The sequence below is a fragment of the Podarcis melisellensis genome (genome assembly GCF_964234715.1).
Source record: "Podarcis melisellensis genome assembly, chromosome: 15".
Lineage (NCBI taxonomy): Eukaryota > Metazoa > Chordata > Lepidosauria > Squamata > Lacertidae > Podarcis > Podarcis melisellensis.
Genome location: NC_138532.1, coordinates 30,074,799 through 30,100,684, shown reverse-complemented (window position 1 = coordinate 30,100,684; position 25,886 = coordinate 30,074,799). Strand labels below are relative to the sequence as shown.

The 25,886-nt window shown below is 45.8% G+C and overlaps 1 protein-coding gene across 1 annotated transcript; it reads left to right on the top strand.

Annotated features, from left to right (window-relative positions):
• Positions 1-798: 798 nt before the first annotated feature.
• Positions 799-25,305, top strand: LOC309357346 (eosinophil peroxidase-like). The gene is made up of 14 exons (XM_081889473.1): positions 799-1,057; positions 1,341-1,418; positions 8,319-8,412; positions 9,332-9,507; positions 12,105-12,231; positions 12,637-12,766; positions 13,851-14,057; positions 16,109-16,427; positions 18,722-18,882; positions 19,911-20,154; positions 21,843-22,016; positions 22,773-23,010; positions 24,008-24,213; positions 25,088-25,305. Exons 1-14 carry the CDS (start codon positions 1,051-1,053, stop codon positions 25,105-25,107), a joined length of 2,181 nt encoding a protein of 726 aa, XP_081745599.1. The 5' UTR covers positions 799-1,050; the 3' UTR covers positions 25,108-25,305.
• Positions 25,306-25,886: the final 581 nt, after the last annotated feature.

Below are 25,886 nucleotides of genomic sequence, written 5' to 3'. Positions count from 1 at the left end.
CAAGCGTACCGAAGGATACTAAAGGAGCTTGCGGGTGTAATCTTACAGTCTCTGAGGTCCAGCTCCGAGGACCTTCCGGCTGGTCCCTCACTGCGAGGCCACAGGAAACAATACAGAGGGCCTTCTCGGTAGTGACGCCTGCCCTGTGGAATGCCTTCCCATCAGATGTCAAGGAAATAAACAACTATCTGACTTTTAGAAAACATCTGAAGGAAACCTTGTATCAGGAAATCTTTAATGTCTACTGTTTTGTAGTTTTTTATGTGCTGTAAGCTGTCCAGAATTGCAGGGTATAAATAATAATTTATTTATTTATTTATTTATTTATTTATTTTTATTATTATTTTTATTATTATTATTATTATTATTATTTCTATAATCTTTAAGGATTATTGAAGAATAGATGAGGTCCCTGCAGACTGGTGACTGGCAAATGTCCCCATCTTCAACAAGGGGAAGAAGAAAGTTGTTGTTAAAGGTAGGGGATTAGCCACTGTCTTATCCAGATGCTTTCATATTCTCAAAACAAGCTCTTTCTTTCCTTTCAAACAGATTCACCGTTTCCCTTAAAATATCCCTTAACAAGACTTTACAAAATTAGATGACAGTGCCAAATTGGCACAGCTCAGTCCCAGGAAGCCTTTGGTGAGGAAACACTCTGGGACACAGAGTTACTCAATTCCGGTGGCGAAGCCTGCAGAGCATCATGTATCCCGGCTGCAATTGTCAATCACACTCAGCAATTAGTTTTGGGGAGCAGTGAGGCAACACCCCAATTCCTGCGGCTCCAAATGACCTGGGAGCAACCCTCTGGCCACAGACTGGCCTCCCCCACAGCTGGGCAGAGCTTGAAATCTGCATTCCTGGAACAATGCATGGTGGGGCTTCATACAGCAGTCAGTGCATCTCAAGAGGGTGGGGCGGAGAAGGGGGTGTGGCCTTTCCTCCACCAATCCAGCTCCTGCGGACAGTTCCTCCTGCCATCTGAGGGGGTGTGTCCAGGTATAAAAGTGTTGGTGTCCAAGCCACCGATGAGCAGAAGCATCAAAGATGTCAGGTGAGTGGTCCTTACCCCTCCAAATGCTTTCTGGTCCTAAATTCTAGGCGAGTCAGAAAACTAATCTCCTATTTCAATGATAATGCTTTCTAAATGTTATACAAATCTCTGCCTGCTTTTGCTCTTTTGGGTGGGGGGGGGAGACAAATGTTGGAGCAGGTGGGGCTTTCACAGGTCTGCTAATGAAAAAACAGTCATGCACTGAAGGAAACTGCTCTTGAAACATTTTAATTTCCCCCCCCCCCAAATAAAATTGTCCTCTTTCTTTCTCTCGCTCTCCAAGGTGCACAGCTGCTCCTTGTTCTCCTGGGATGCCTGGTGGCCACGAAACCTCTTCAGGCAACAGATCTTCCTCTCCGTGGTAAGGCCCTTGCTTCTCTTTTTGCTATTGCTTTTAAAAATAATTATATTTGGAGAGTGTTCTGGGTTTTGTTAACCCACCTATCCTCCCCCCCCCGCCCCCTTAACAGGACCAGATCAAGACATTCTGATGCCCTAAACTATTTCAAGGTTAAGAGGCCCCCATAGCAGTATCTTTTAAAGTGCATTATTGGGACAGAAAGCACAATGAAAAATAGAACATTGATATTTGCATATACAAGCAGCAATCTCACTGGAATACTCATCTTGCAATAAGTCCATTTGCATTTGAGAGGCTTTTAAATTAAAATTGTACCTGGAGATTTCTTGTTTAGTATGTAGCAGTGTAGTCAAAGATTCAATAAAGAGCATCTGCAGGAATTATTTGCTAGAAGGGATATGGAAGCTGTAAAAAGGCATCTAGATTTTCTACCATCTATCCCATTGTAAAAACTGAGCTCGAAATAGATAAATATTTGCCTGAGATTACTGGTACTTCCCCTTTGCTTTGCACGGCGTTTAAGGTTCCAGACAATCAAAATTAACTTTCTGGATGGACGATACAAAAATATCCCTAGAGAACAGCGATTCCGCATCTTTGGGTGCCAGTCAGTGGAGGAAACCAAACACTATATGCTATTTTGTAAGCTGTATGAAAATCTAAGGGCTAAATACTTAAAGAAATTCCTTGACCTTCGTGCAGGGGTAGGCAACCTAAGGCCCAGGGGCTGGATGATGCCCATTCACCTTCTAAATCTGGCCCTCAGATGGTCCGGGAATCAACTTGTTTTTACATGAGTAGAATGGTCCTTTTATTTTAAATGCATCTCTGGGTTATTTGTGGGGCATAGGAATTCGTTCATATTTTTCTTCAAAATATAGTCCGGCCCACCACATGGTCTGAGGGATGGTGGACCGGCCCACGGCTGAAAAAGGTTGCTGACCCCTTCTTCTTGTCACCCTCAGTGACATCAACAAAATCAAGTATCTGCTGTGTTGCTCGGTCAAACCAGTCATGCTCAGTGCAGCAAAGTTTGCCATAAAAACGTCCCAACTCAAGAAAGTCCTTGAGTCCACTTTTGTGCTCTGAGATAAGAGTCACCCATGTATACATGCTCTACACATTACAAGGATTTTATCACAAATGTTTTAATTTGTTTCTGATATTCTTTGTTTACATCTTTTCTTCTTTTTCTGTTGTTGTTGTTTTTGCTGTAATCTGTATTTGATTGACCAAAAAAATTTGTTGTGTTGTTATCTGTTTGTTGCTTAGCATATAAGACAACTCATTTCTGTACAGATTTATAAACCCAACAACAAATATTTCTGCAGCCAGTAGGTGTGTGTGTGTGTGTGTGTGTGTGTGTGTGTGTATATATATATATGCAGGTTTAGGTGTCCTTGGGTGTCTTCCCGTGTAAAAGTTGGGGTGTCTAGGCGACGTTTCGACGAGGTCTCACTCGTCATCTTCAGGCTGGTGCTTTCGGCTTCTTGTTACTGGAACAGAGCAGGATCTCAGTGTTTGAGTTCCTATAAATACTGTTGAGGGGGTGTGGTGTATAGCCTCCAATGTTCTGGGCAGAGAGGAAGTTCCCAGGCTAGTGTGCCTTTTCTTCTTTTGTTCCTTAATTACTTGAGGGATATCCTGAGTGATTTCTTGAGTGATATCCTGAGTACCACTTAGGTGGGTCATTAGGTGTGGATTAGTTGCTAAAGTCTTTGTGTCTTGACCTCTTGAACTTTGTGAAGAGTTTTTCTGAGAAGATGGCTGTACTGCACTTAGTTGTGCTCTGGCTTGGCTTCGTGTATAGGGGCGAGCTGTGGTTTTGTGGCTTGTGTCAGCCAGATCTGTGTAGGGATTGCAGGGGGGTGCAGCATCCGGAGGTGCCTCCATGGTTTGGCTACTGGATGGTGTCTGTAATTTATCTGTGGAGAGGGTCTGGGTTTGGGTCTGGTGTGGTTGATTGGTGATGGCGTTCTGTGTGCCTCTGGATCTGGTGTCAGTTTTTGTGGGGAGGGCTAATTTCCAGATGTCTGGCAAGCGGGATGTGTCGTCACGCTTGTTCATGTTGTGAGGGTGTTTCTCTATCTCGATGGCTTCCATGATTATTCTCTTGTGGTGATGTTCCATGTTAAAGAGCAATTTGGAATCTGCAAAATTAATTTCGTGTCCTGTTTCTTTCATGTGTTGGAAAAGAGAGGAAGTTTTTTCTTCTTTTTTGACGGCATTCTTGTGTTCTGCGATACGTGCATTTATTCGTCTGTTTGTTTGTCCAATGTACGTGGCTGGGCAGACTTTGCAGGGTATTTCATAGACCCCTTGGTTTTCCAACTGGATTTTATCCTTGGGGTTTCTGAGGATATTGGCTATTTTTTGGTTGGTGCAAAAGGCTGTTTTGATATTGTGTTTATGGAGGATTTTGCTAATTTTATCTGTAGTGCCCTTGATATAAGGAAGGAGGGCCATGCCATTGTTTTCTTCTGTGTCTTGGTTTTTGGGGGGTGTTTCTTTTTGGATTAGCTTCGTAACCCTGTTTTGCTGGTATCCATTGGCAATTAACACATTTGAGAGATTCTGTAACTCAGTTGTCAAGTGGTCTTTGTCAGCCAGGCATTTGGTTCTGGAGATGAGAGTCTTGGCTACGGAGTTTATTTGTGCAGGGTGGTGGTGTGATTGTGCATGTAAGTAGCGGTTGGTGTGTGTTTTTTTCCGGTAGATAGTGTGTCCTAGGGAGCCATCCGGTTTTTTGTAGATTAGGACGTCAAGGAAGGGAAGTTGGTTGTTGGCTTCTATTTCCATAGTGAATTGTATTTTGGGGTGTAGGCTGTTGAGATGTGTGAGGAAGCTATCCAGTTGTATCTCTGGATATGTTGTATCTCTCTTCACACAAGTGCCCATTAATGAAGCCTTGACAGCCATTCAAAACAAATACAATCCCCCCGAATACATCTTGGACCTGACCAACCACTGCCTAACCAACACGTACTTCATCCACAATGGACAAAGATACAAACAGATAGAAGGAGCACCTATGGGATCACCCCTCTCACCGGTCATCGCAAACCTGTACATGGAACACTTTGAAACCAATGCTTTAGACAAGTCAGAACACAAACCCAAACTTTGGCTCAGATATGTTGACGACACCTTTGTAATTTGGCCACACGGGAAGGAAAAACTGGATAGCTTCCTCACACATCTCAACAGCCTACACCCCAAAATACAATTCACTATGGAAATAGAAGCCAACAACCAACTTCCCTTCCTTGACGTCCTAATCTACAAAAAACCGGATGGCTCCCTAGGACACACTATCTACCGGAAAAAAACACACACCAACCGCTACTTACATGCACAATCACACCACCACCCTGCACAAATAAACTCCGTAGCCAAGACTCTCATCTCCAGAACCAAACGCCTGGCTGACAAAGACCACTTGACAACTGAGTTACAGAATCTCTCAAATGTGTTAATTGCCAATGGATACCAGCAAAACAGGGTTACGAAGCTAATCCAAAAAGAAACACCCCCCAAAAACCAAGACACAGAAGAAAACAATGGCATGGCCCTCCTTCCTTATATCAAGGGCACTACAGATAAAATTAGCAAAATCCTCCATAAACACAATATCAAAACAGCCTTTTGCACCAACCAAAAAATAGCCAATATCCTCAGAAACCCCAAGGATAAAATCCAGTTGGAAAACCAAGGGGTCTATGAAATACCCTGCAAAGTCTGCCCAGCCACGTACATTGGACAAACAAACAGACGAATAAATGCACGTATCGCAGAACACAAGAATGCCGTCAAAAAAGAAGAAAAAACTTCCTCTCTTTTCCAACACATGAAAGAAACAGGACACGAAATTAATTTTGCAGATTCCAAATTGCTCTTTAACATGGAACATCACCACAAGAGAATAATCATGGAAGCCATCGAGATAGAGAAACACCCTCACAACATGAACAAGCGTGACGACACATCCCGCTTGCCAGACATCTGGAAATTAGCCCTCCCCACAAAAACTGACACCAGATCCAGAGGCACACAGAACGCCATCACCAATCAACCACACCAGACCCAAACCCAGACCCTCTCCACAGATAAATTGCAGACACCATCCAGTAGCCAAACCATGGAGGCACCTCCGGATGCTGCACCCCCCTGCAATCCCTACACAGATCTGGCTGACACAAGCCACAAAACCACAGCTCGCCCCTATACACGAAGCCAAGCCAGAGCACAACTAAGTGCAGTACAGCCATCTTCTCAGAAAAACTCTTCACAAAGTTCAAGAGGTCAAGACACAAAGACTTTAGCAACTAATCCACACCTAATGACCCACCTAAGTGGTACTCAGGATATCACTCAAGAAATCACTCAGGATATCCCTCAAGTAATTAAGGAACAAAAGAAGAAAAGGCACACTAGCCTGGGAACTTCCTCTCTGCCCAGAACATTGGAGGCTATACACCACACCCCCTCAACAGTATTTATAGGAACTCAAACACTGAGATCCTGCTCTGTTCCAGTAACAAGAAGCCGAAAGCACCAGCCTGAAGATGACGAGTGAGACCTCGTCGAAACGTCGCCTAGACACCCCAACTTTTACACGGGAAGACACCCGAGGACACCTAAACCTGCATTCCTGTACCCGTGAAAATCTACGAAAGCATATATATATATATATATATATATATATATATATATATATATATATATATTGTCATATCAGAATGGTAAAGTCTGATTTGGAGTATGTTTTCCTTTTAAAAATAGCAATTACATAAACTTGAAATTTAGCAAACGAAACAAAAAAATGTGTTTCAGGCCTCTTGTAATCTGGGTCCTCAGTTGGAAGTTTTCATAATTTGTGCAATAAACCCAGCACTGCTCCCAAACAGCCTGAAACATTCTGCAGAATGGCCAGGGATAAATCTGTCAACAGAAGAATTTCAGTTGCTTCAAGGATACCTTCAGATTTCCTGTGTGTTGCAACCTGTAGCTGCCAGAAGGCCTGTAATTCGACCTGTTTCTGAACAATGTGTGCAAATACCTGCTGCATCAGTCCTGCTCCCCTGCTCCCCCCCCCCCAAATCCAGAAATTGTGTCATGTTTTCTCAGGGGACTCCACTCTTTTTTGTCGCTGGAGAACATTTTGCTATTAGAGGGAAGCCTACATAGTTGAAACGCCCCATGAAATGAAACACAAAAACATCCTTTGAAATTCCCACTTCTCTGAGTTTTGCAATGCATTTCTGCAATGCGGTTTGTCACTGGATCACTTTGCACCAGCTGTTCCTCTGCAGTTTGAGTTCTGTTTCCCTCCCCGCCCACCATGGAAACAATTGCAACCTTCTGAAATCGTTCTAAGCTGTGCATCCTGTATTTGCTTACGGGACCCGCCTAGCAGCAGGTTACAGTCTGCCAGAGCGATGAGTCCTTCGGATCCTCTCCAAACCTTCTGTGGCTTAGCTGCTGCCCTTAACTGGAAATTTGCTTTGTATGCTGCCTCTACACTGCAGTGTTTCCCAAACTTGGGTCTGCAGCTGCTTTTGGACTACAGTTCCCATCATCCCTGACCACCAGTCTCGCTAGTGAGGGATTATGGGAGTTGTAGTCCAAAAACAGCCAGAGACCCAAGTTTGGGAAACTCTGCTCTACAGCATCCAAGAATCCGGAGAACTGTCATTCTGTAATGGAGTTCTGGGGACCTGTATAACAGAGAACTGTCTTGCTGAACCACAGTTCCCAAGATTCTCTGGGAGAAAGCCATGTCTAAAATGGCCACCTTTTAAACTGGACCCAGCTCCTGTGCTTTGAATGGGTTAGCAGGCGATGTTACTTCTCTTTGCGCAGGGAGAAACCTCGCCTGCTGATTATCAGGCTGCTGTTAAACTCCTTAGAGCAGACCAAGACATTTTTTCCTGCTCAGCTGGCAACCTTGTCAGCATAGAACAGCTCTGCTCAGAGAGCTACGCTGATCGCTGATCTGCTCCCAAGTCAAGTCCAAGGTGTTGCCATTAGTATGTGAAATACATTCTTACAAAGGCAGAATGGGAATTATGTGGCACTTGTACAGTGACGGTGCCTGCCTGATTTCAATAGGCAGGGAGTTCCACACTAAATGATTGAATTCTTACAAATGCAGTACAGGTATTATGTGTCACCTGTAACTGTGCCAGTTCCGGAGATCAAAGAGCTTGAGTGGGCATATGTGGGGTATGGCAATTTTGCAGGTAAGCTGGTCCCAAAAGCTTTATACATGTACAGTGGTACCTTGGTTTTCAAACAGCTTAGTTGTCAAACAAATTGGCTCCTGAACATCGCAAACCCGGACGTAAGCGTTCCAGTTTGTGAACGTTTTTCGGAAGCTGAATGTCCGACGCGGCTTCCAATTGACTTCAGGAAGCTCCTGCAGCCAATCAGAAGCCATGCCTTGGTTTCTGAACGGTTTCGGGAGTTGAACGGACTCCCAGAACGGATTAAGTTTGAGAACCAAGGTACCACTGTATACTAATAGGACCACCTTGAACTTTGCCTGGTATCAAATTGGCAACCAGTACAGCAGGACCGTGCAGAACCGGGGGCAGCTGGGTACACTTGCCCTGGGCCTCGGAGGGCTGTGTTGTTCTGCGCCCCCCCCCCCAGGGCCTGCCAGACTTACACAGTCATGCCAAGAACAGGACTCCCAGACCCAGGCCTCAGACAAGCTCTCTGAGCCCAGGTATCACATGCTGACAATCATTCACTCCTGTTAGCAATTATGCTGCAGCTTTTTGTTTTAAGTGGGAGGTGCAAACGACACCCCTTGGTTTTAAATGGAGGCATTTGATGCAAGATTCTCCTCTTGGACAAACCCAGACTAAGGGACGCTCTCTCTCTCTCTTGTTGCAGCCATTGGGAAGATTCTGGACACCTCAGACCTTCTGAGGAGTGTGGAAGAAGCAAAACAGCTGGTCGAAGATGCCTACAAACGCACCCAGCAACGGTGAGGGATGCGTCTCCTCCCTTCTCCACACAGCCACAGTGGGTTTAGCTGTGACTCCAGCATAGCAGGGGGTTGGTTTGGATGACCCTTATTGGTCCCTTCCAACTCTACAATTCTATGATTCTGCGTTTCACAGGATGGTGCTGATTTACATGAGAAGGATCTGGGTGTGGCCACGATGGCATGGTCATAACGCCGCTGTCCATGAGCAAACTGGGTGCCTAAGGTTGCCAGCTCTTTTCCTGGCCCCTGCTCCTGTGCATTTAACAGCAGTGGTGGCAAAGTGCTTGTCCTTTACTCCATACTGCATAAAGATTCAACCACTAGTGTTGACAGACCACATAATTGTTAAAAGGAGAAGTGGACAACTCAGGCTGCTGTTAAAGGTGTAGGAGCAGGTAAATTGACAACCTTACTGGTTCTCTTCTGCTTTCTCTCCCGATTTCCCCCAGTTTGCTGGAGAGTTGCTGCATTGTGTTTCAGGTGGAAATTCGAGCAGAAATCCTTCACACACAGGAGAAGGCTACCCCTCCTGTATATCTGCTTGCCATGCCCCTGTCAAAAAGGCACAGAAGCCCTGCAAGATCAAAATGATGCAATCAATAATCAATAAAATCACATTAAACTATCATTTAACAGAATTTCTGTGCCACTTAATTTTAGACATGGTTGGAGGCTTATTATGAGATAAGCAGAAAGTCATTATGGTATTGTGCTTGAAATAGCCATGATGGCAGGAGCTAAAGTCTTACAAATAAACTTTTCTGGCTAGTTCAGCAATAGAATCCTCTATTAGAGTCTAACCCTCACTTATTACAGGAGACCAAGAATTAGGAGGTGCTCAGGGCAATATAATGAAATGTGCTTTCAAGTGCTGTTGCGTGACAAAGCTTCACTCAACTGTTTTCCGACCCTCCAGCTTAAATGAGAAGCTGCAGAGAGAGAAGGTCAACCCCACAGATTTCCTGGTCTCCTTCAAGCAGCCCATGGGAAGAACCAAGGAGGCGGTGAAAGCAGCCGACACCATGCACGTCACCTGGGCCCTCTTGAAACAGAAGCTGCAGCCGGCAATCCCCAGGGATTTCAACATCACAGGTAGGTGATGGAGGAGGAACCAGGTGCACTTCTTGTTTCAAGATGAACCAGCCTATTTCACACACTGCCCGTCAATGCACGAGATCCAGATTTCAGTTCTGCAGCTAATCTCCAGCTAAGTTGTGTGTGCGCAATTGCATACGCTAGGCCAAAGTGTGCAAAATTATGCACACTTTGTTTGTTTATATTAATTATCACATTTATTTCCCACCTTTTCCTCCAAAGCAGCTCAAGGTAATGTACATGGACTTCCTCCCTCTCCATTTCATCCTCCCAACAACCATGTGAGGTTCATTAGGCTGAGAGGCAGTCTAGAAGATGGAGTTTAGACAGCAACCAAATAACACAAGTTCCTATCCCAGACAGCCATTTGTAGAGAATCATGGAATTGTAGAGTTGGAGGGGAACCTGAGGGTCATCTAGTCCAACCCCCTGCGATGCAGGAATCTCAGCTAAAGCATCCATGACAGATGGCCACCCAACGTCTGCTTAAAACCTCCAGCGAAGGGGAGTCCCCAACACCCCCTCCCGGAGGGAGACCATTTCCAGTCTGCAGTTTATGCTCATCAACACGTTTGATAGTGTGAGGGGAGTCCTCTGATTTCTTTTTTAGCTGTAATATTGCTGTCAGCTGAAAAAGAGTCTTTAGGCTCCAAACCTTGCGCCAATCTTGTATTAATTAGTCAACCCCCCCCCCAAGTCCTGTTGCAGGGGGTTGACCCTCGGGGTCCCTTCCAACTTTACAACCCTATGATTCTGTGATTGCCATTCTTTATTGCACCAGTTTGTCAAAGAAGCACTTGCGTTTTGTGGAACAAAATTGCTTACAGAAAGCTGTGTGTCATGAATAACGAGAACTAGAATGCCGGTGGGTTTTCATGCGGCTTACTTAAAAAAAAAAATAAGTCACCAACTGATGTGGACATGTAGGGAACTGAACTTGCGGCTTGGAAAATCAGAAATTGAGAGAAACTGAAGCTGGCGTGTTTACCATTTCCCTAGTGTTGGGTAGCCCCCACTCCCACCCCAGGCACGTCTTAGAAACTACTTGAAAGGGATCTGCACAAGCCACTTCAAATCAAATTTTATTAAACGGTCACAGACCAGATTGACTCGTACAGCTAGTCAGCGAAACATAACACCGGAAAAAACAAAGGACAATTTCAATACAAATTAGGCCATAACAACAATTTAAAATTGGACAACATGAATAAAATTAAGTATTTGCCACTTCCATTTTCCCAGACTGGGGTTATGAAAGGGTGCCGGCCACAGGTCACGCGAAAGATGCTTAGTCAATGAGGCACAAGAGCCTGCTTTAGAAAGAGGAAACAGGACCAAACATGGGTGGTTGTTCAATCCATTTTCTCCCCTGGTGGAAACAAATGTATATGAAATACATTGTTAATCTCAAGGTATGCTTTTCAAAAAGCATTTTATCCATATATACATACACACACACACACACACACACATATACAGTGGTACCTCAGGTTAAGTACTTAATTCGTTCTGGAGGTCCGTACTTAACCTGAAACTGTTCTTAACCTGAAGCACCGCTTTAGCTAATGGGGCCTCCAGCTGCTGCTGCCGCGCCGCCAGAGCACGATTTCTGTTCTCATCCTGAAGCAAAAAGGATAAACTCCAGCTTCTTTAACTATGAACCCCAAAATCTGGGATCGCCTTGAAACTGGTGCCAAAGTTCTATAGTCGTTTTGTAGCAAAAAAAAACCCACAAACAGAGTAATTGATATGTCAAACCTGGGTTTGTAGTTAACACCCCCAAACCCAACATTGTCTGATCCCCTCAAAACCAGCGCCAAAGTTTTGTAGTCGTTTTGCAGCAAAACCCCCACATTTTGTGTGCCCCACAAATGGAGTACTTCATATATCAAACCCAATGTGCTTTTTTAAAAAAAATGTTTTAATTGTCTGTTTTACTGAATGTTTTTATTTGTTTTTAGTTTTTATCTGTTTTAATTATCAGGTTTTTTAATGCACTTAATATTCTATTCTCTGCCTGCTGGTCTATGACTGTAATAAACTGATTGATCGAACCCAATGTGCTTTCTGCAAAACCTTTGCCATAGTTCAGCATCGTTTTTGAGTGAATCAGATCATGTTGTTTTTTTAGGTGTTAACTGCAAATCCCTGGGTTTGAAGTATGAAGCACTCTGTTTGTGAGGCACTACAAAACATGGGGTTTTCACCACAAAACGAATACAAAACTTTGGCACTGGTTTTGAAGGAATCGGACAACATTGGTTTTTGGGTGACCCCGAGACCCCTGTGTTTGATGTATCAATTACTCTGTCTGTATACGAGTTGCTGAAACCCACAGGAAGGAGAATTTCTGTTGCACTCAGGTCTTGCTTGCAAATTTCCCATAGGCCTCTAAGTTGGCCTTTGTGAGAACAGGATACTAGAACATTGGCCTGATCCAGCAGGCTCTTTTGATGTTAGCATCACAAAATTCTGATCTGGGTTTATCAGCGGAAGAGGAGTAGTAAATCTGTTCAGCTCACTTAAAAACATGAAACGAATTAAACCCTTGCGTGTCCCTAGCTGAGACCTCTTCCATCTCCTTCCTGCTACAGATGTTCTCAGTCCAGGTCAGATGCAAACTATCTACAAGGCGTCTGGCTGTGCCAAGCAAGAACAGAGCCCATTGCAGTGTGATTTCAATAGCCCTTTCCGGACTATTACGGGAGAATGTAACAACAGGTAAGCTTCTATATCCAGCATGTCAGCTGTTAAAATCCCAGCCCAGCCATGAACTCATTTGGTGAGCTGCTCACAGGCAGGACCATAGTTCAGTGGTATAGGCAGCACATCTGCCCCGCGGACAGGAGGTCCCAGGGTCAAACCCTGACAGCATCTCCCAGTAGGACTGGGGAAAAGGCCTGGAGAGCTGCTGCCAATCAGTGTAGACAATATTGAGCTAGATGGAACCATAGTCTGGCTCCATATAAGGCAGCTTCCAAAGTTCCCATTAACAACGGAGGAGAAAAACCATGAACTCCCCCCTAAGTGGGATTTAAATGCAATAAATAAAAATAGGATTCTCTCTCCCCCCCCCTTTGCTGCTTTTTAAAAATGAATTTCTGTGGCCCTTCTGGAACATTCCAGGAGGATTCCTACCTTAGGGGCCAACAACCGCCCTTATGCCCGGCGGCTGCTGCAAGAGTACGAAGATGGCATATCCCTCCCGCGTGGCTGGACGGAAAACAAGACATATTATGGATCCCCCCTGCCCTTGGTAAGGAGTCAACCCCAACTGTGCTCTGCTTCGCAAAGCGGATTTCTGAACGGTTGCTCAGAACGGGTCAGGGTTTGAGGAAAAGAGAAGGGATGATTTTTTTTCAAATCAGGATGGAAATCCACAGCATGACAACAGGAAATGGGAACAGAAGATACAAAATGGGTGAATTAATGAATCCATAACAAGAAAATAACGATGGAATATTATTTTAATATACGATCACAGCGGAGAGACTCTTTTGTGGACAAAGGCAGAAAGACATATTGTTGTTTAGTATGGAGGAATAGTTGTTGAAGTTATTGGAGATAAAGTTGATATGTTTGATTACAGAAAAACCATTGCTGACACATTTATTAATAACAATAATTAGAGAAGCCCTTTTGGACTTTTTGTGTGGAAAGTAAAATGAATTAATTTGAGATATTTGGGTTAATAAGTATTACTGCCTAACAGATAGTAGATCAGTTGGATATCATTCTGGAGTGAAGGTTTTGAATAATTCCTTTTATGTAAGTGACAGACAGAAGATCAGAAGCCTTTTTTATTTTATTTTATTTTTGAACATTTTACTTGGGTGTCCTCTGGGCCACTTTTGGAGCCCAAGCGGGGGGCAGGGAAGGATTTTAGGGAAAGAGGGGGAAGGTGGCAAAGCAGATAGGAAAGTGGCCCCTATCATAATGCATGTTATAATCTGTGTTCTTCTGTCATAGAATCATAGAACTGTAAAGTAGGTAGGGACCCCAAGGGTCATCTAGCCCAACCCCCTGCAATGCAGGAATCACAGCTATGAATTTAGCCTGGTAACAAATCAGCAGGCAGTGCAGATCTCTGAGCAGTGGTGCTATAGGCTGACAAGGTCTCACTCCTGCCAGCAACTGTGCTGCCGCATTCTGCCCTCGCTTTAGCTTCTGAACTTTGACTGCCGGGGTGTTTTTGGCCCCTTCAGTGAATCTGGATTAGGGTGAGGCCTTTTGGGGGTGTCCAGGCTCAGGGTCCGCAAGTTTACAACCATCAGCCTTGGCGCTTGGAATCGGCAACCAAGATCTGTTCCTCTGTTATGTCTTGGTAACGTCTGCTGCAGGTCCGGGACGTATCCAACCAGATTGTCGCCTTCAACGACCAAAGACTCACCGACGACCCATCCCGATCGGTCATGTTCGTGCAATTCGGCCAGTTTGTTGAGCACGACTTGGATTTTGGGCCCAGTTCCACGGGCACTTTCACCTACATCAAAGGAGCAGACTGTGAAAACACTTGCGCAAAGGTACCCCCTTGCTTCCCCATCAAGGTGCGTAAAAGTCCAGGATTCGTTCTACCCTTTTCCAGAAACGCAACCTGTCTGATACAGGAGTCCAGGGATCCCCGACATGGCACCAACGGGATCCAGTGGGCCTGCCAGCACCTCCCCTGTGTCACCCACGAAAGGTCTCTCTAAATACAGTGGTACCTCGGGTTACATACGCTTCAGGTTACAAACTCCGCTAACCCAGAAATAGTACCTCAGGTTAAGAACTTTGCTTCAGGATGAGAACAGAAATCGTGCTCCGGTGGCGCAGCAGCAGCAGGAGGCCCCATTAGTTAAAGTGGTGCTTCAGGTTAAGAACAGTTTCAGGTTAAGAACGGACAGCCGGAACGAATTAAGTATGTAACCAGAGGTACCACTGTATCCCCTCCAAAATCCACAAAGAGCAAGAAACTCTTTGCTGTTCCTCCTCGCCTCCTGCTTGCACAGACTCAGCTTCTCCTACATGGCATGCACGTCCTTAAAAACGATAAATAATAATAATCCATAATTGAAACACAGCACGATTTCACTGGGTGCCAGAATTGGACCCCTACCCTCCCTTTTTGGTCTCTGAACAGAGGAGAGGTGCAAAGAGCTTCTCTCTGGGGGCTGAGGGGGTGGGGGGCACACGCCAACTACCATTTTGTGGCTCTGCCACTTTTTGGGGCCCTTTTAGATGTGGCAGCGGGTTGTTTTCTGACTGTGTGTTAAATTTTATTTTATGTTTGTATAAAAATATACTTGTAGATCACAATTTCATACAACGTATCAAAGCGGCTTCTGCAACAATTTTATCCGTACATATAAAAAATGTTATAAAAAAACCAAGAAACAACTCAATAGGTAACTGTTCCAGAAAATATTTTTTATATTTTTTAACTGTCCATGTAGGGTATTTATTTTTATTTTTATTTGTATTTTGATTGATTGATGGGTTAGGCCACACACCCTCCCCAATGGCAGCCATTTTGTGACTGGCCCCCAGGATGCTCCTCCCCTCCCCCGCCCACCACAATGCCAAATGCGGCAACCGGCCTGTAAAGTTTGACAACCTCAGGAATTTCATCTCTCTCGAGCGGAGACTTCATGGCGGTTGTTGCAGGGACTGGTGTTGAGCTTAGACAAGGCTTGGACACCTGAAGGGAAGCCCCACCAGGCCTGTGCAGAGGGGGTGGGCAGCCAAATACACTTGCCCAGGGCCTCAGAAGACTAAGCTGGCTGGGGGGGGGGCACCAGGGACCAGCTGCTATTTTGTTTGAGTTTATAACTTTATTCTAACAAGACTCTGCATGGACCTGCCCCCCACCCTGTGTGATCTCAGATTATTATTATTATTATTATTATTATTATTATTATTATTATTATTTATACCCTGCCCATCTGGCTGGGTTTCCCCAGCCACACTGGGTGGCTTTCAACAGAATATTAAAATGCAGCAGTCTATTCAACATTAAAAGCTTCCCTAAACAGGGCTGCCTTCAGATGTCTTCTAAAAGTCTGGTAATTGTCGATCTCTTTGACATCTGGTGGGAAGGCGTTCCGCAGGGCGGGTGCCACCACCGAGAAGGCCCTCTGCCTGGTTCCCTGCAACTTGGCCTCTCGCAGTGAGGGAACCGCCAGAAGGCCCTCAGAGCTGGACCTCAGTTTCCGGGCAGAACGATGGGGGTGGAGACGCTCCTTCAGATATACTGGACCGAGGCCGTTTAGGGTTTAAAGGTCAGCGCCAACACTTTGAATTTTGTGTGGAAACGTACTGGGAGCCAGATTGAAGGTCACATACATTATTATTATTATTATTATTATTATTATTATTATTATTATTATTATCCAACCTTTCCTCCAAGGAGCTCAAGGTGGTGTACATAGTTCTCCTCCCCATTTTATCCTCCCAACAGGGTTGTGTGAAGTAGCCTAGGCTGAAAGCCAAACATCACCCCCATGGCCATTGTGGGGAGGATTCGAACCCAGGCCTCCCAGGTCATAGTCTGCCACTCTAACCACTAGACTGGCTCTCCATTCCATTTTTAAAAAATTATTATTTTGTGGGGCTGCAGATCCCTCCTAATGACCCGGTGAAAGACCCCAAAGGCTGTATGCCCTTCACGAGAACGGCCCCCGCCTGCAACGGGGGCTATGCCATGCGCAACCAGATCAACGCTCTGACGGCCTTCCTTGACGCCAGCATGGTCTACGCCAGCGAAGTCGACTGGGCGAGGCAACTGAGGAACACCTCAAGCAACCAAGGGCTGCTGGCTGTCAACCTGAACTACACAGACAAAGGGCTGGCCTACCTCCCTTTCGGCAACCCGCCAGGCTTCCCAGAGCTCTGCAATAAAACCAACACGACAGCAAAAATCCCCTGTTTCTTTGCAGGTAGGTCTGTTTATTTTTATACTGAATCAGACCCCTGTTTCACACTGATTGGCAGCAAGGGCTCTCCAGGGTTTCAAAAGAGGGGATACTCCCACCCTTCCTAGGACCTTCTCCCTGCACAGAGCTATGGTCATGTCCTTTAAAATAAACCAACATGCTAGTCCTCATGATTCTAAATGAAGGGCTGATTCCTCATGTAAGGCAGATGTTCTGTCACAGAGCTCTGGTCCTTCGGCTAAAGACCAAGTAAGATTCCGGTCCTCATTGTTCTTGATTTGAAAAGGAAGGTATTTTCTACTGAGTCAAACCACAAGTCAATCTAGCTCAGTACAGTGGTACCTCGGGTTACATACTCTTCAGGTTACGTACGCTTCAGGTTACAGGCTCCGCTAACCCAGAAATAGTACCTCGGGTTAAGAACTTTGCTTCAGGATGAAAACAGAAATCGTGCTCCAACTGTGCAGTGGCAGCAGGAGGCCCCATTAGCTAAAGTCATGCTTCAGGTTAAGAACAGTTTCAGGTTAAGAACGGACCTCCGGAACGAATTAAGTACTTAACCTGAGGTACCACTGTATTGCCCTACACCAGGGATTGGCAAGGTTTACCTCGCCTGGGCAGGTTCACTCCAGTGGAGATCCCTCTGTGGGCCAGATCATGCGCGTGCCCGCAATTTTCAGCAATGCAGAAGTGAATCCCTGCATCGCGCTGGTTTAGCACAATGCGCGTGGACTCACTGAGCAGGCAGCTTGGTTCGGGAGCAGCTTGTGGGCCAGTTAAAGGACCCCCATGGGCCTTAGGTTGCTGACCCCTGCCCTACACTGACTGGCAGTGGCTCTCCAGGATTTCAGGCAACCCTACCTGGAGATGACATTGGGGATTTGAACCCAGGACCTTCTGCATGCAGAGCAGGTGCTCTCCCACTCTGCTATGCTCCTCTGGAAACCTGTAAGGAACAGTTGAGGGAGCTGGGTATGTTTAGCCTGGAGATGAGAAGGCTGAGAGATGTTAGGAAGCCATCTTCAAATATCTGAAGGGCTGTCGTCACATGGAAGGTGGATGGAGCAAGCTTGTTTTCTGCTGCTCCAGGGGGTAGGACCTCAACCAAGGGATTAAAATGGCAAGGAAAGACATTAAACATTAGGAAGAACTTCCAGGTGGTGGTAGATTTTCAACAGGTCTACCTTGGACACTGGTGGAATCTCCTACCTTGTAGGTTTCTAAACAGGTTGGACGACCATCTGCCAGGGATTCCTTAGCTGTGGTTCCTGCTTTGAAGGGGCAGATAACCCATGGGGTCAGGCATGCTTAATGGGGACTCAAAAAAGGGCCTTTAGGCTCTCAGTGGCTGCTTCCAGACTTTGGGATTCCCTCCCTAGAGAAGCTAGACTGGCTCCTTCCTTCTTTTCCTTCTGCTGGCAGGTGAAGATTGTTTTATTCTGCCAGGACTTTGAGGACTGGCTGTTTTTTAAGGGAGGACTTTTGATAGTGCTGTACTGTTTTTATTATTTGCATTTTAATATGAATTTTATATTGTTTTAATTCTATTAGAGTTTAATTACCTCTTTTTGTTTGGTTTTTGCTTTCTTACTTTTTTACCAAAAACAAAAAAGGCAAAGAAACAAAACAAAAACAAAAAAGACTTTAATTACCTCTTATTGATTTACCTTTTATATATTTTTGGCTTCTTGTCTTTTATCTGCATTGTTTCAATTTGTATAAACCACCTTGAGTCCCTGTCTGGGGAATAGGTGGGATATAATAATAATAATAATAATAATAATAATAATAATAATAATATATGGGTAGATAGTTAGATAGATGATAGATAGATAGATGATAGATAGATAGATAGATAGATAGATAGATAGATAGATAGATAGATGATAGATGATAGATAGATAGATAGATGATAGATAGATAGATAGATGATAGATAGATGATAGATAGATAGATAGATAGATAGATAGATAGATAGATAGATAGATAGATAGATGATAGATAGATAGATGATAGATAGATAGATAGATAGATGATAGATAGATAGATAGATGATAGAGAGATAGATGATGATAGATGATAGATAGATGATAGATGATAGATAGATGATAGATAGATAGATAGATAGATGATAGATAGATAGATAGATAGATAGATAGATAGATAGATAGATGATAGAAGAAGTCTTGCTAAAATGCTGTCCCTGCAGAGAGCCTGTGCTTTCCAAGTTGTTTCTTACAAGCACAAGGTGGCTGGTTGGATCTAACAACGCTTCCTTCTTCTCTGGGGTCTTCAAGGGGACAATCGTGTCAACGAGATGCCGGGTCTAACTGCCTTGCAGACGCTCTTCATGAGGTTCCACAACCGCATGGCCTCTCAGCTGAAGATGCTGAATCCGCACATGGATTCAGACACCATCTACAACATAGCCCGGAAAATCAATGGAGCAGTAATTCAGGTACTGGTTGAGACAACAGCCCTGCGACGCTAAGAATGAGGCCAGGTCTTGTCAAGATGCAAGGCCGGTTTGGAAAAGCCCCCACTGTGTTCAGTCCAGACTACTGATGTTCATGAGTTTGGGATGGGGTGAGCTAGTTGTGGAGAGGTATGGCGGGTGGGGGAGATTCTTATCTCTCTTACCCACCAAGACCAACCTCAGTTCATGTGGGATTCTCTTGGAATAACTAGGTCAATCACCTACTGAAACCCTTTTTGGTATGCAGAGTGAGCGGAGTTTAAGCTTGACAGAAAGGCAGTGTAGTGTAGTGGTTAGAGTTTCAGGCTATTTTGACCTGGGAGGCCAGGGTTTAAATCTCTACTCTACCTGGAGCCAGTCACTGCCTCCCAGCCTAATCTGCCTCACAGGGTTGTTGTGGAGATGAACTGAGGAGTGGAAGGGCCTGTACACCATCTTCAAGCCACATCCCAGTGACATGGACTGGCTAGATGCAGAGGAAGGGTTGGAGGCACCAGCTGGGGAATCCCCAAGGGAACCCCCAGGAGAAGAAGGCTCAGAGCCTGGGGATTGTCAGTAGGATGGCAATGAGCGGTCCAAGGGAGAAGACGGAGCAGACTGGGAGGGCTTGGTGAGCAAGAAGAGTCTGTGGCAGAAAAAAGCCCAGGATTAGAAGCAGAGGCAGGAGAGGAGACAGTCTGGCTGGTGAGGAGGCATGGGTGTCTCTCCTTCCTGCTACTATAAGCTCCCTTCCTTGCCCCCGCCCCCAGTCTCCCAGGACCAGAAGAGGCATGAAGCAAGAGGAGCCAAGTCAGACACACAGGCGCAGTCTCATATTGCTTGGGAGAAACCCTGGAGGGGACTTAGGCAGCTGTGGGAAGGTGGTGACCCTCAGTCCCTGCAACTGCCTCACTGGGACAAGACCTCCTGGGATCACTACGCCTGTGCTGTTTTGGTTTCTTTGAATATGTTTTAAGGGAGAACCTCAGTGTCTGTTTCTCGTCACGCTCTCCTCTGCTTCTACATTCCAGAAAATCACCTATAGCGAATACCTGCCGGCCCTCCTGGGTGACGCATTCCCTCGTTTTGTGGGTCGCAGCACGGGCTACAATGACTCCGTGGACCCGCGAATCGCCAGCTCCTTCACCAACGCCTTCCGTTTTTGGCATGCCTCAGTGCGGCCTGTGGTGTTTCGCTTGGATAGCCGCTACCAGCTTCAAAGTGAGACCCCTCTGGAGAAGGAATTTTTTGCTTCATGGAGAATCCTTCAGCAAGGTATGTCCCTCTTGGGCAAGGCCAAGAAGAGGAGGGGGAAGGCGGTGCAAACCTCCGGGGCCCTGAGGTCCGAAAAAGGTCCTGGGGCCCAACCATGTTGCATATGGTTTATGTCATTCTTAACAAAATAATGTATTTCATGCTCAATGTACATGCCATTCTGAATAATGACTTGCAGACTACAGACTTGTGCTTTGACTGTACGGCAGTGCAGCCTTGTCTTATTATGTGCCATCACATCTGTATGTTTTTGTAAGGGAAGACCATGCAACTACAACAAAGTTGTTGTGCGATACGCATTGTGTTGTGCTACACATACAAGGTTAACGTTTAAAGTGTATCACCAGCTCAGCAACTAGTTTGTGGGTGCTTATATTATTGATATTAGTCATTAGGATCTTAATACAGTCGTACCTCGGAAGTCGAACAGAATCGTTCTGGTAGTCCATTCGACTTCCAAAATGTTTGGAAACCAAGGTGCAGCTTCCGATTGGCTGCAGGAAGCTGCTGCAGCCAATCGGAAACTGAGTTGGATGTTTGGGTTCCAAAGAATTTTGCAAACCAGAACACTCATTTCCAGATTTGCAGCGTTTAGGAGCCAAAATGACTCGCAAGGCATTCGGGATCCAAGGTATGACTGTACTGGGGAAGGGGGTTGGCAAAATATTTCTCTCCAATTCCACTCTCAGCAGCCCTTTTCTGCAGCCCAAAGTGCCCTTGGGGAGTTCTGTGTCAAAAGCCACCCTCTAATTCCTCCAGAGTTTTCTTCCTCTGTGAAAGAGGCTTCTTTTTCTCCCCCCCCCCCATGAGCCCTGTAGAATATGCAACTCCATCATCTGGTCCTTCCCCCATCACATGGTAGTTTCTGTATGATTTTTCCATCTATCTCAGATTGCAGAAAGCCCATCGATTGAGGCTAGGGTACTTCTCCCCATATGTGCCAGCCTGTACACTTAGCAGTGCAGGAACCTCCAGGCCACAGGCCAAATTTGGCCGGCAAAGGTCCTAGTTTTGATGCACATGGCGAATCTCCCCAAAACACATACCCTCCTGCTCCACAGCTGAGATTGTGTGTGACATCAGGAGTGAGCAAAAGTGAGGTCCCGATTCTTCCTCAGTAAGCAGGGCTCGCTGTCAGGATCTCCCTTGAGCAGTTGAGGGCATTTGCTTCCTCTGTTTGCAGGAAGCAAACTGGAGTCAAATCCCTTCTTTCAGGCCAGCTTCAAAGGGGCTTGCTGTAGCATCAATCAGTGGTTAAACCCTGCAGGATAGCTCAGTTGGTAGAGCATGAGACACTTAATCCCAAGGTTGTGGGTTCAAGCCCCATGTTGGGTGAAAGATTCCTGCATTGCAGGGAGTTGGGCAGTTCTCAACCTGTGGGTCCCCAGATGTTGTTGGACTACAACTCCCATCATCCCTGAGCTCTGGCCTTGCTAGATAGGGGTGATGGGAGTTGTAGTTCAACAACATCTGGGGACCCACAGGTTGAGAAAGGCTGGGCTAGATGATCCTTGTGGTCCCTTCCAACTCTAAAATGTGCCCTGCTTGCACAGCTGCAGGCAGGTTGTGGTCTGGAAATACAGTAAAGGCTACAGGTGCAGCAGGTGGGGGGAGATGGAGGTCCCTCAGGCAGCAGCTAAATGTGCCTGTGAGCCATAATTTTGCAAGCAGATGTTTTGTTCTTCCAGGAGGTATTGACCCGCTTATCCGAGGCCTCTTGGGTAAGCCAGCCAAACTGGTGAGGCCGGACCAGTTGGTGGTGGATGCTCTCAGGGACAAACTCTTTGAACAGATCAGGAATGGCAGTGGACTGGATTTGCCCTCCCTCAACATGCAGCGAGGCCGAGATCACGGCCTCCCAGGTAAGGCAAGCAGAGCCTGCACAGATGTTGGAGACTGTTGCTCAATGACCAGCTGGTGCAGAGAAATGTCTGAAAGACTCATCGGCCAGCCTCAGTCCCCTCTTGAGAAACTCTCAGGAGATGGGTATGGGAGGCCAGTGAAGACAGAGAGACTCTGAACCAAAGAACCTAGGAAGAGCCTGCAGGATCAGAGCAATGGCCCATCTGGTCCAGCATCCTGTGGCCCCGCAGTTGCCCTGATGATTGGTTGACAGATGGGAAGCCCACAAGCAGGAGCTGAGCAAAACAGCCCTCTCTTCACATCCCAACGGCCGCCTTGTGGGATATAACCAACGTGTTTAACTCTAATTAATGCACGAAGGGGTTAAGACCATAGAGTAAACTGTCCTGTCAGGCTTAGCTAGGTCACACACCCCACCTTGGCAGGAAGCGCTATGGAACTCTTTGTTCCCCTCTTTCCACAATAGCTATGCTCTGTCTCCTCCATCAGAAGCAGGATGCCTCTGAATATCAGTTGCTGGAAACCGCAGGTGGGGAGGGTTGTTGCTGTTGCGTTCCCATTTCCTAGCAAAAGTAAACTTTCTGACGGACTGTATGCCAGGAAAGGGGTCCCACCCACTTGGGTTGGCTGCATTACAACAACAACGCCCCTCTAAAACCCCACTCCGCTCTTCGTTGCCTCTGCTAGAGTGCCTCTTTTGCACTTCAGATGCCTTGAAATGAACCCAGCTTTTGATATTGGTGCTCGTCCTGTAGGTTACAATGCCTGGCGACAATTGTGCGGCCTTTCCCAACCCCAGAATGAGAACGAACTTGCTGCCGTCATCCAGAACCGCGATGTGGCCAAGAAGTTTATGAGCCTTTACAAGACCCCCAACAACATTGACCTCTGGGTTGGGGGCGTAGCAGAGCCTTTGGTCCGGAATGGCAGAGTTGGTCCTACCTTCGCGTGCATCATCGGAGACCAGTTCCGAAGGACTCGGACCGGTGACAGGTGAGCAGGCAGAGGAAGCCCAGAACCTCTGTGATTTTCTCTTTCAATCGACTGGTCTTCCTAAGTAGCTTATGTACACTCGTCACTTTCCTTCTAAATTAAGCAGAAGCCATTTCATCACATAGGCAAGCAAATTACAGCCCATAAACTCTTGGCAAGCCCAGCAGGAGATGGTTATTTTGTTTTGCTTTTCATTTATTTTCATAAAATCTACACAAAACAAAACAAAAAACCCTCAAAGTGGTTTACAAAAAAAGGGGGGGAATTAAAAACCATTCTTTAAAGCATATGAAAGATAAAATCAGCAATAAGTGAAAAATAGATTAAAATATACTGCAACATTCCACATGTCTGTGTAGGCCTGTCTGAACAAAAATGCTTTTTTAGAAAATATTGTTCATTTTCTTGTTACAAAATTGTACACACTTAATAATAAAACATGACACGACTATCGAAAATGGGGTCCAGTCAGTGATGTGTGTGTGTAAAATACTAAACATATTATTTTACGGTACCTAGTCATGAGGTAATTACAGTAATCTATAATAAATACCTTCCAAAGCTTTTACAAATTTTGGGCCAGATCCAAATTTCTTAACTACTTCCATTAAATAATTAGGTTCTATGCAATCAAATGTTTTAAAAATATCAAGTATGAGGCTTGCTAAAGTGGATGATGTTTTCCTGCTGAAAGGAAGAATGTTTTTTAAAAAATCCTAATTGAATCAGTAATTCTTCACCCTTGAATAAACCCAGATTGGACTGGGTGTGTGGAAATGTCAATAAATGTTTTAAATCTATGGACCAGAATGACCAGAGAGGTTTTATAATCTAGATTAACAAGGAGATTGGTCAGTATGACTCAGCCTTGGTAGTGCCCAGTGATATCTGATCCCCACTTCTAGATGGGCCCTTTATGGTCTGATCCAGCAGGCTCTCCTTTTGCTTTCATGGTGCCAGGTGCTAGGGCACTGACCCCTTTTCTCTTTCCCCTCAGATTCTATTATGAGAATCCTGGCGTCTTCACCCCATCGCAGCTCCAGGCCCTCAACAAAGTCTCACTGGCTCACATAATCTGTGAAAACACCAACATCCATGAGGTGCCACGTAATGTGTTCCGGGCCAACAGTTACCCCGGGGATTTTGTCCGCTGCAGCACCGTCCCAAGGCTCAGCCTCTTTGCCTGGAAGTGCACTTGTGATTGTGAGTCTGTCAATGGAGAGGGATATGTGGCAGGGAGTCCCACAGGCTCCCACTGCAACTAAATGCTTGCTGGATTTGACCACGGGAGCCTTGGTCCTCCACCTTCCACTTCCTCATTTTCCAAATGCTTGGAGTTTACAAGGGCGTAACTTACTATCATGATCACCAGTGCTTTTTTTCTGGTGGTTCTCAATGGTACACAGAACCGGTATCTCTATCTATCTGTCATGTATTTATCTAAAATAAAGGGTCAAAAGCCAGTGTCAGGTACGCTGGCAGGCAAGGGAGTTTCCCCCTCTCCTCCGGTAGCTTCCGATAAGAAGTAACGAGCCTTTGTCAGGTTTATAGTCTGTTGTATTTACAACAACATACTGAGAGCAACATCAGGCCGCCCTCCCCACAGATGGCAGTTACTCACTCTGAATCCTATCCCCTTCCACAGCAAGAAGCGCACCACCAGCCACCTGTCCCTCCCCTGAGTTTCCGTTGTTCCTGGACCCTTTCAGTCCTCCACGTTCTAGAGGAGGGAGGGACTTCCCCGCCACTCTTGATTTAAGAATCTCCCAAAGGCTCCCTCCCTCCTGGTTGCCTAGCTACTATCTCAAAACTGTCCATCTCTTCCCCCAACTGAGCAGCCTCTGAATCTGCTAGTCTCCCTGCTTCTGGGAACGTGTAAGGTGGGGAGGAGATCCTCTCCCTCCTCCCCTGTCAGAGGCTGCTCTGTCTGTGCCTGCATTCCTTCATCTTCGGAGTCAGGCCAGTCTCTGGCATCTGATTCAGACCAGCCCCTGACAGCCAGGGCAAAGAAGTGCATCTTCAGCATCTCTCTGGGGAGGGAGCTCCTTTAATCCTCTTTCTCCCCTTCTTCTCTTAGCTGCAGATGGCTCTTGTTGAGGACGGAGCTCCTGTGGATCTAGACCTGGGACCTGCATCCCTAAGAAAGAATAAAGGCCTTCGCTTGGCTGCAGTTGGATTCCTTCCCCTGCTCACGTCCCACCTGCTGTTTTGGAAATTCACAGGGGCAGAGGGTGTCTTACCCAACCTTGCTTTTCGCGACAAAGATCCAGAATAAAGCAGTTGCTGTGTGATAGATCCATTTGTTTCCACCTCAACGAGACATGCACGATGTTGCTAAATTACAGCTACCTGGGTGGTTGAAATGGCTCGAAATAAGTTGGGTTTACGGTTATGATTATGATGGCATGAGGCTGTTTTCTGTCTTCAGAAAGAAAACTCTCAGTATAGACACTTTTTCAAAACGAAAAATATATTGGGAGCAGCTGATACAGATACCCCTAAATGGTCAGTGGCTGAAACTTGAGGGCGGGGAGGTTACTACCAAATGGGTTGACACTATGCTCAAAGGACAATTGTTGCAGGTCTACTGCACAGGGATGGCCACCGACTTAGATGGCTTTCAAAGATGATGGGACCAATTCATGGAGGAGGAGAGGCTTATTGGTGGCTACTGGGCATGATGGTTCTGCTCTGCCTCCACAGTTTGAGGCAGCAGTGCTTCTGAATAGCAGTTCCTGGAAACTGCAGGAGGGGAGAATTGCTCTAGTGCTAGGGTCCTGCTTGTGGGGTTTCTGAGTGCATCTGGTTGGCCACTGTGAGAACAGGATCCTAGGCTATTTATTTTATTGACTGAGTTTGTGAGTCGCTTTGTCTTG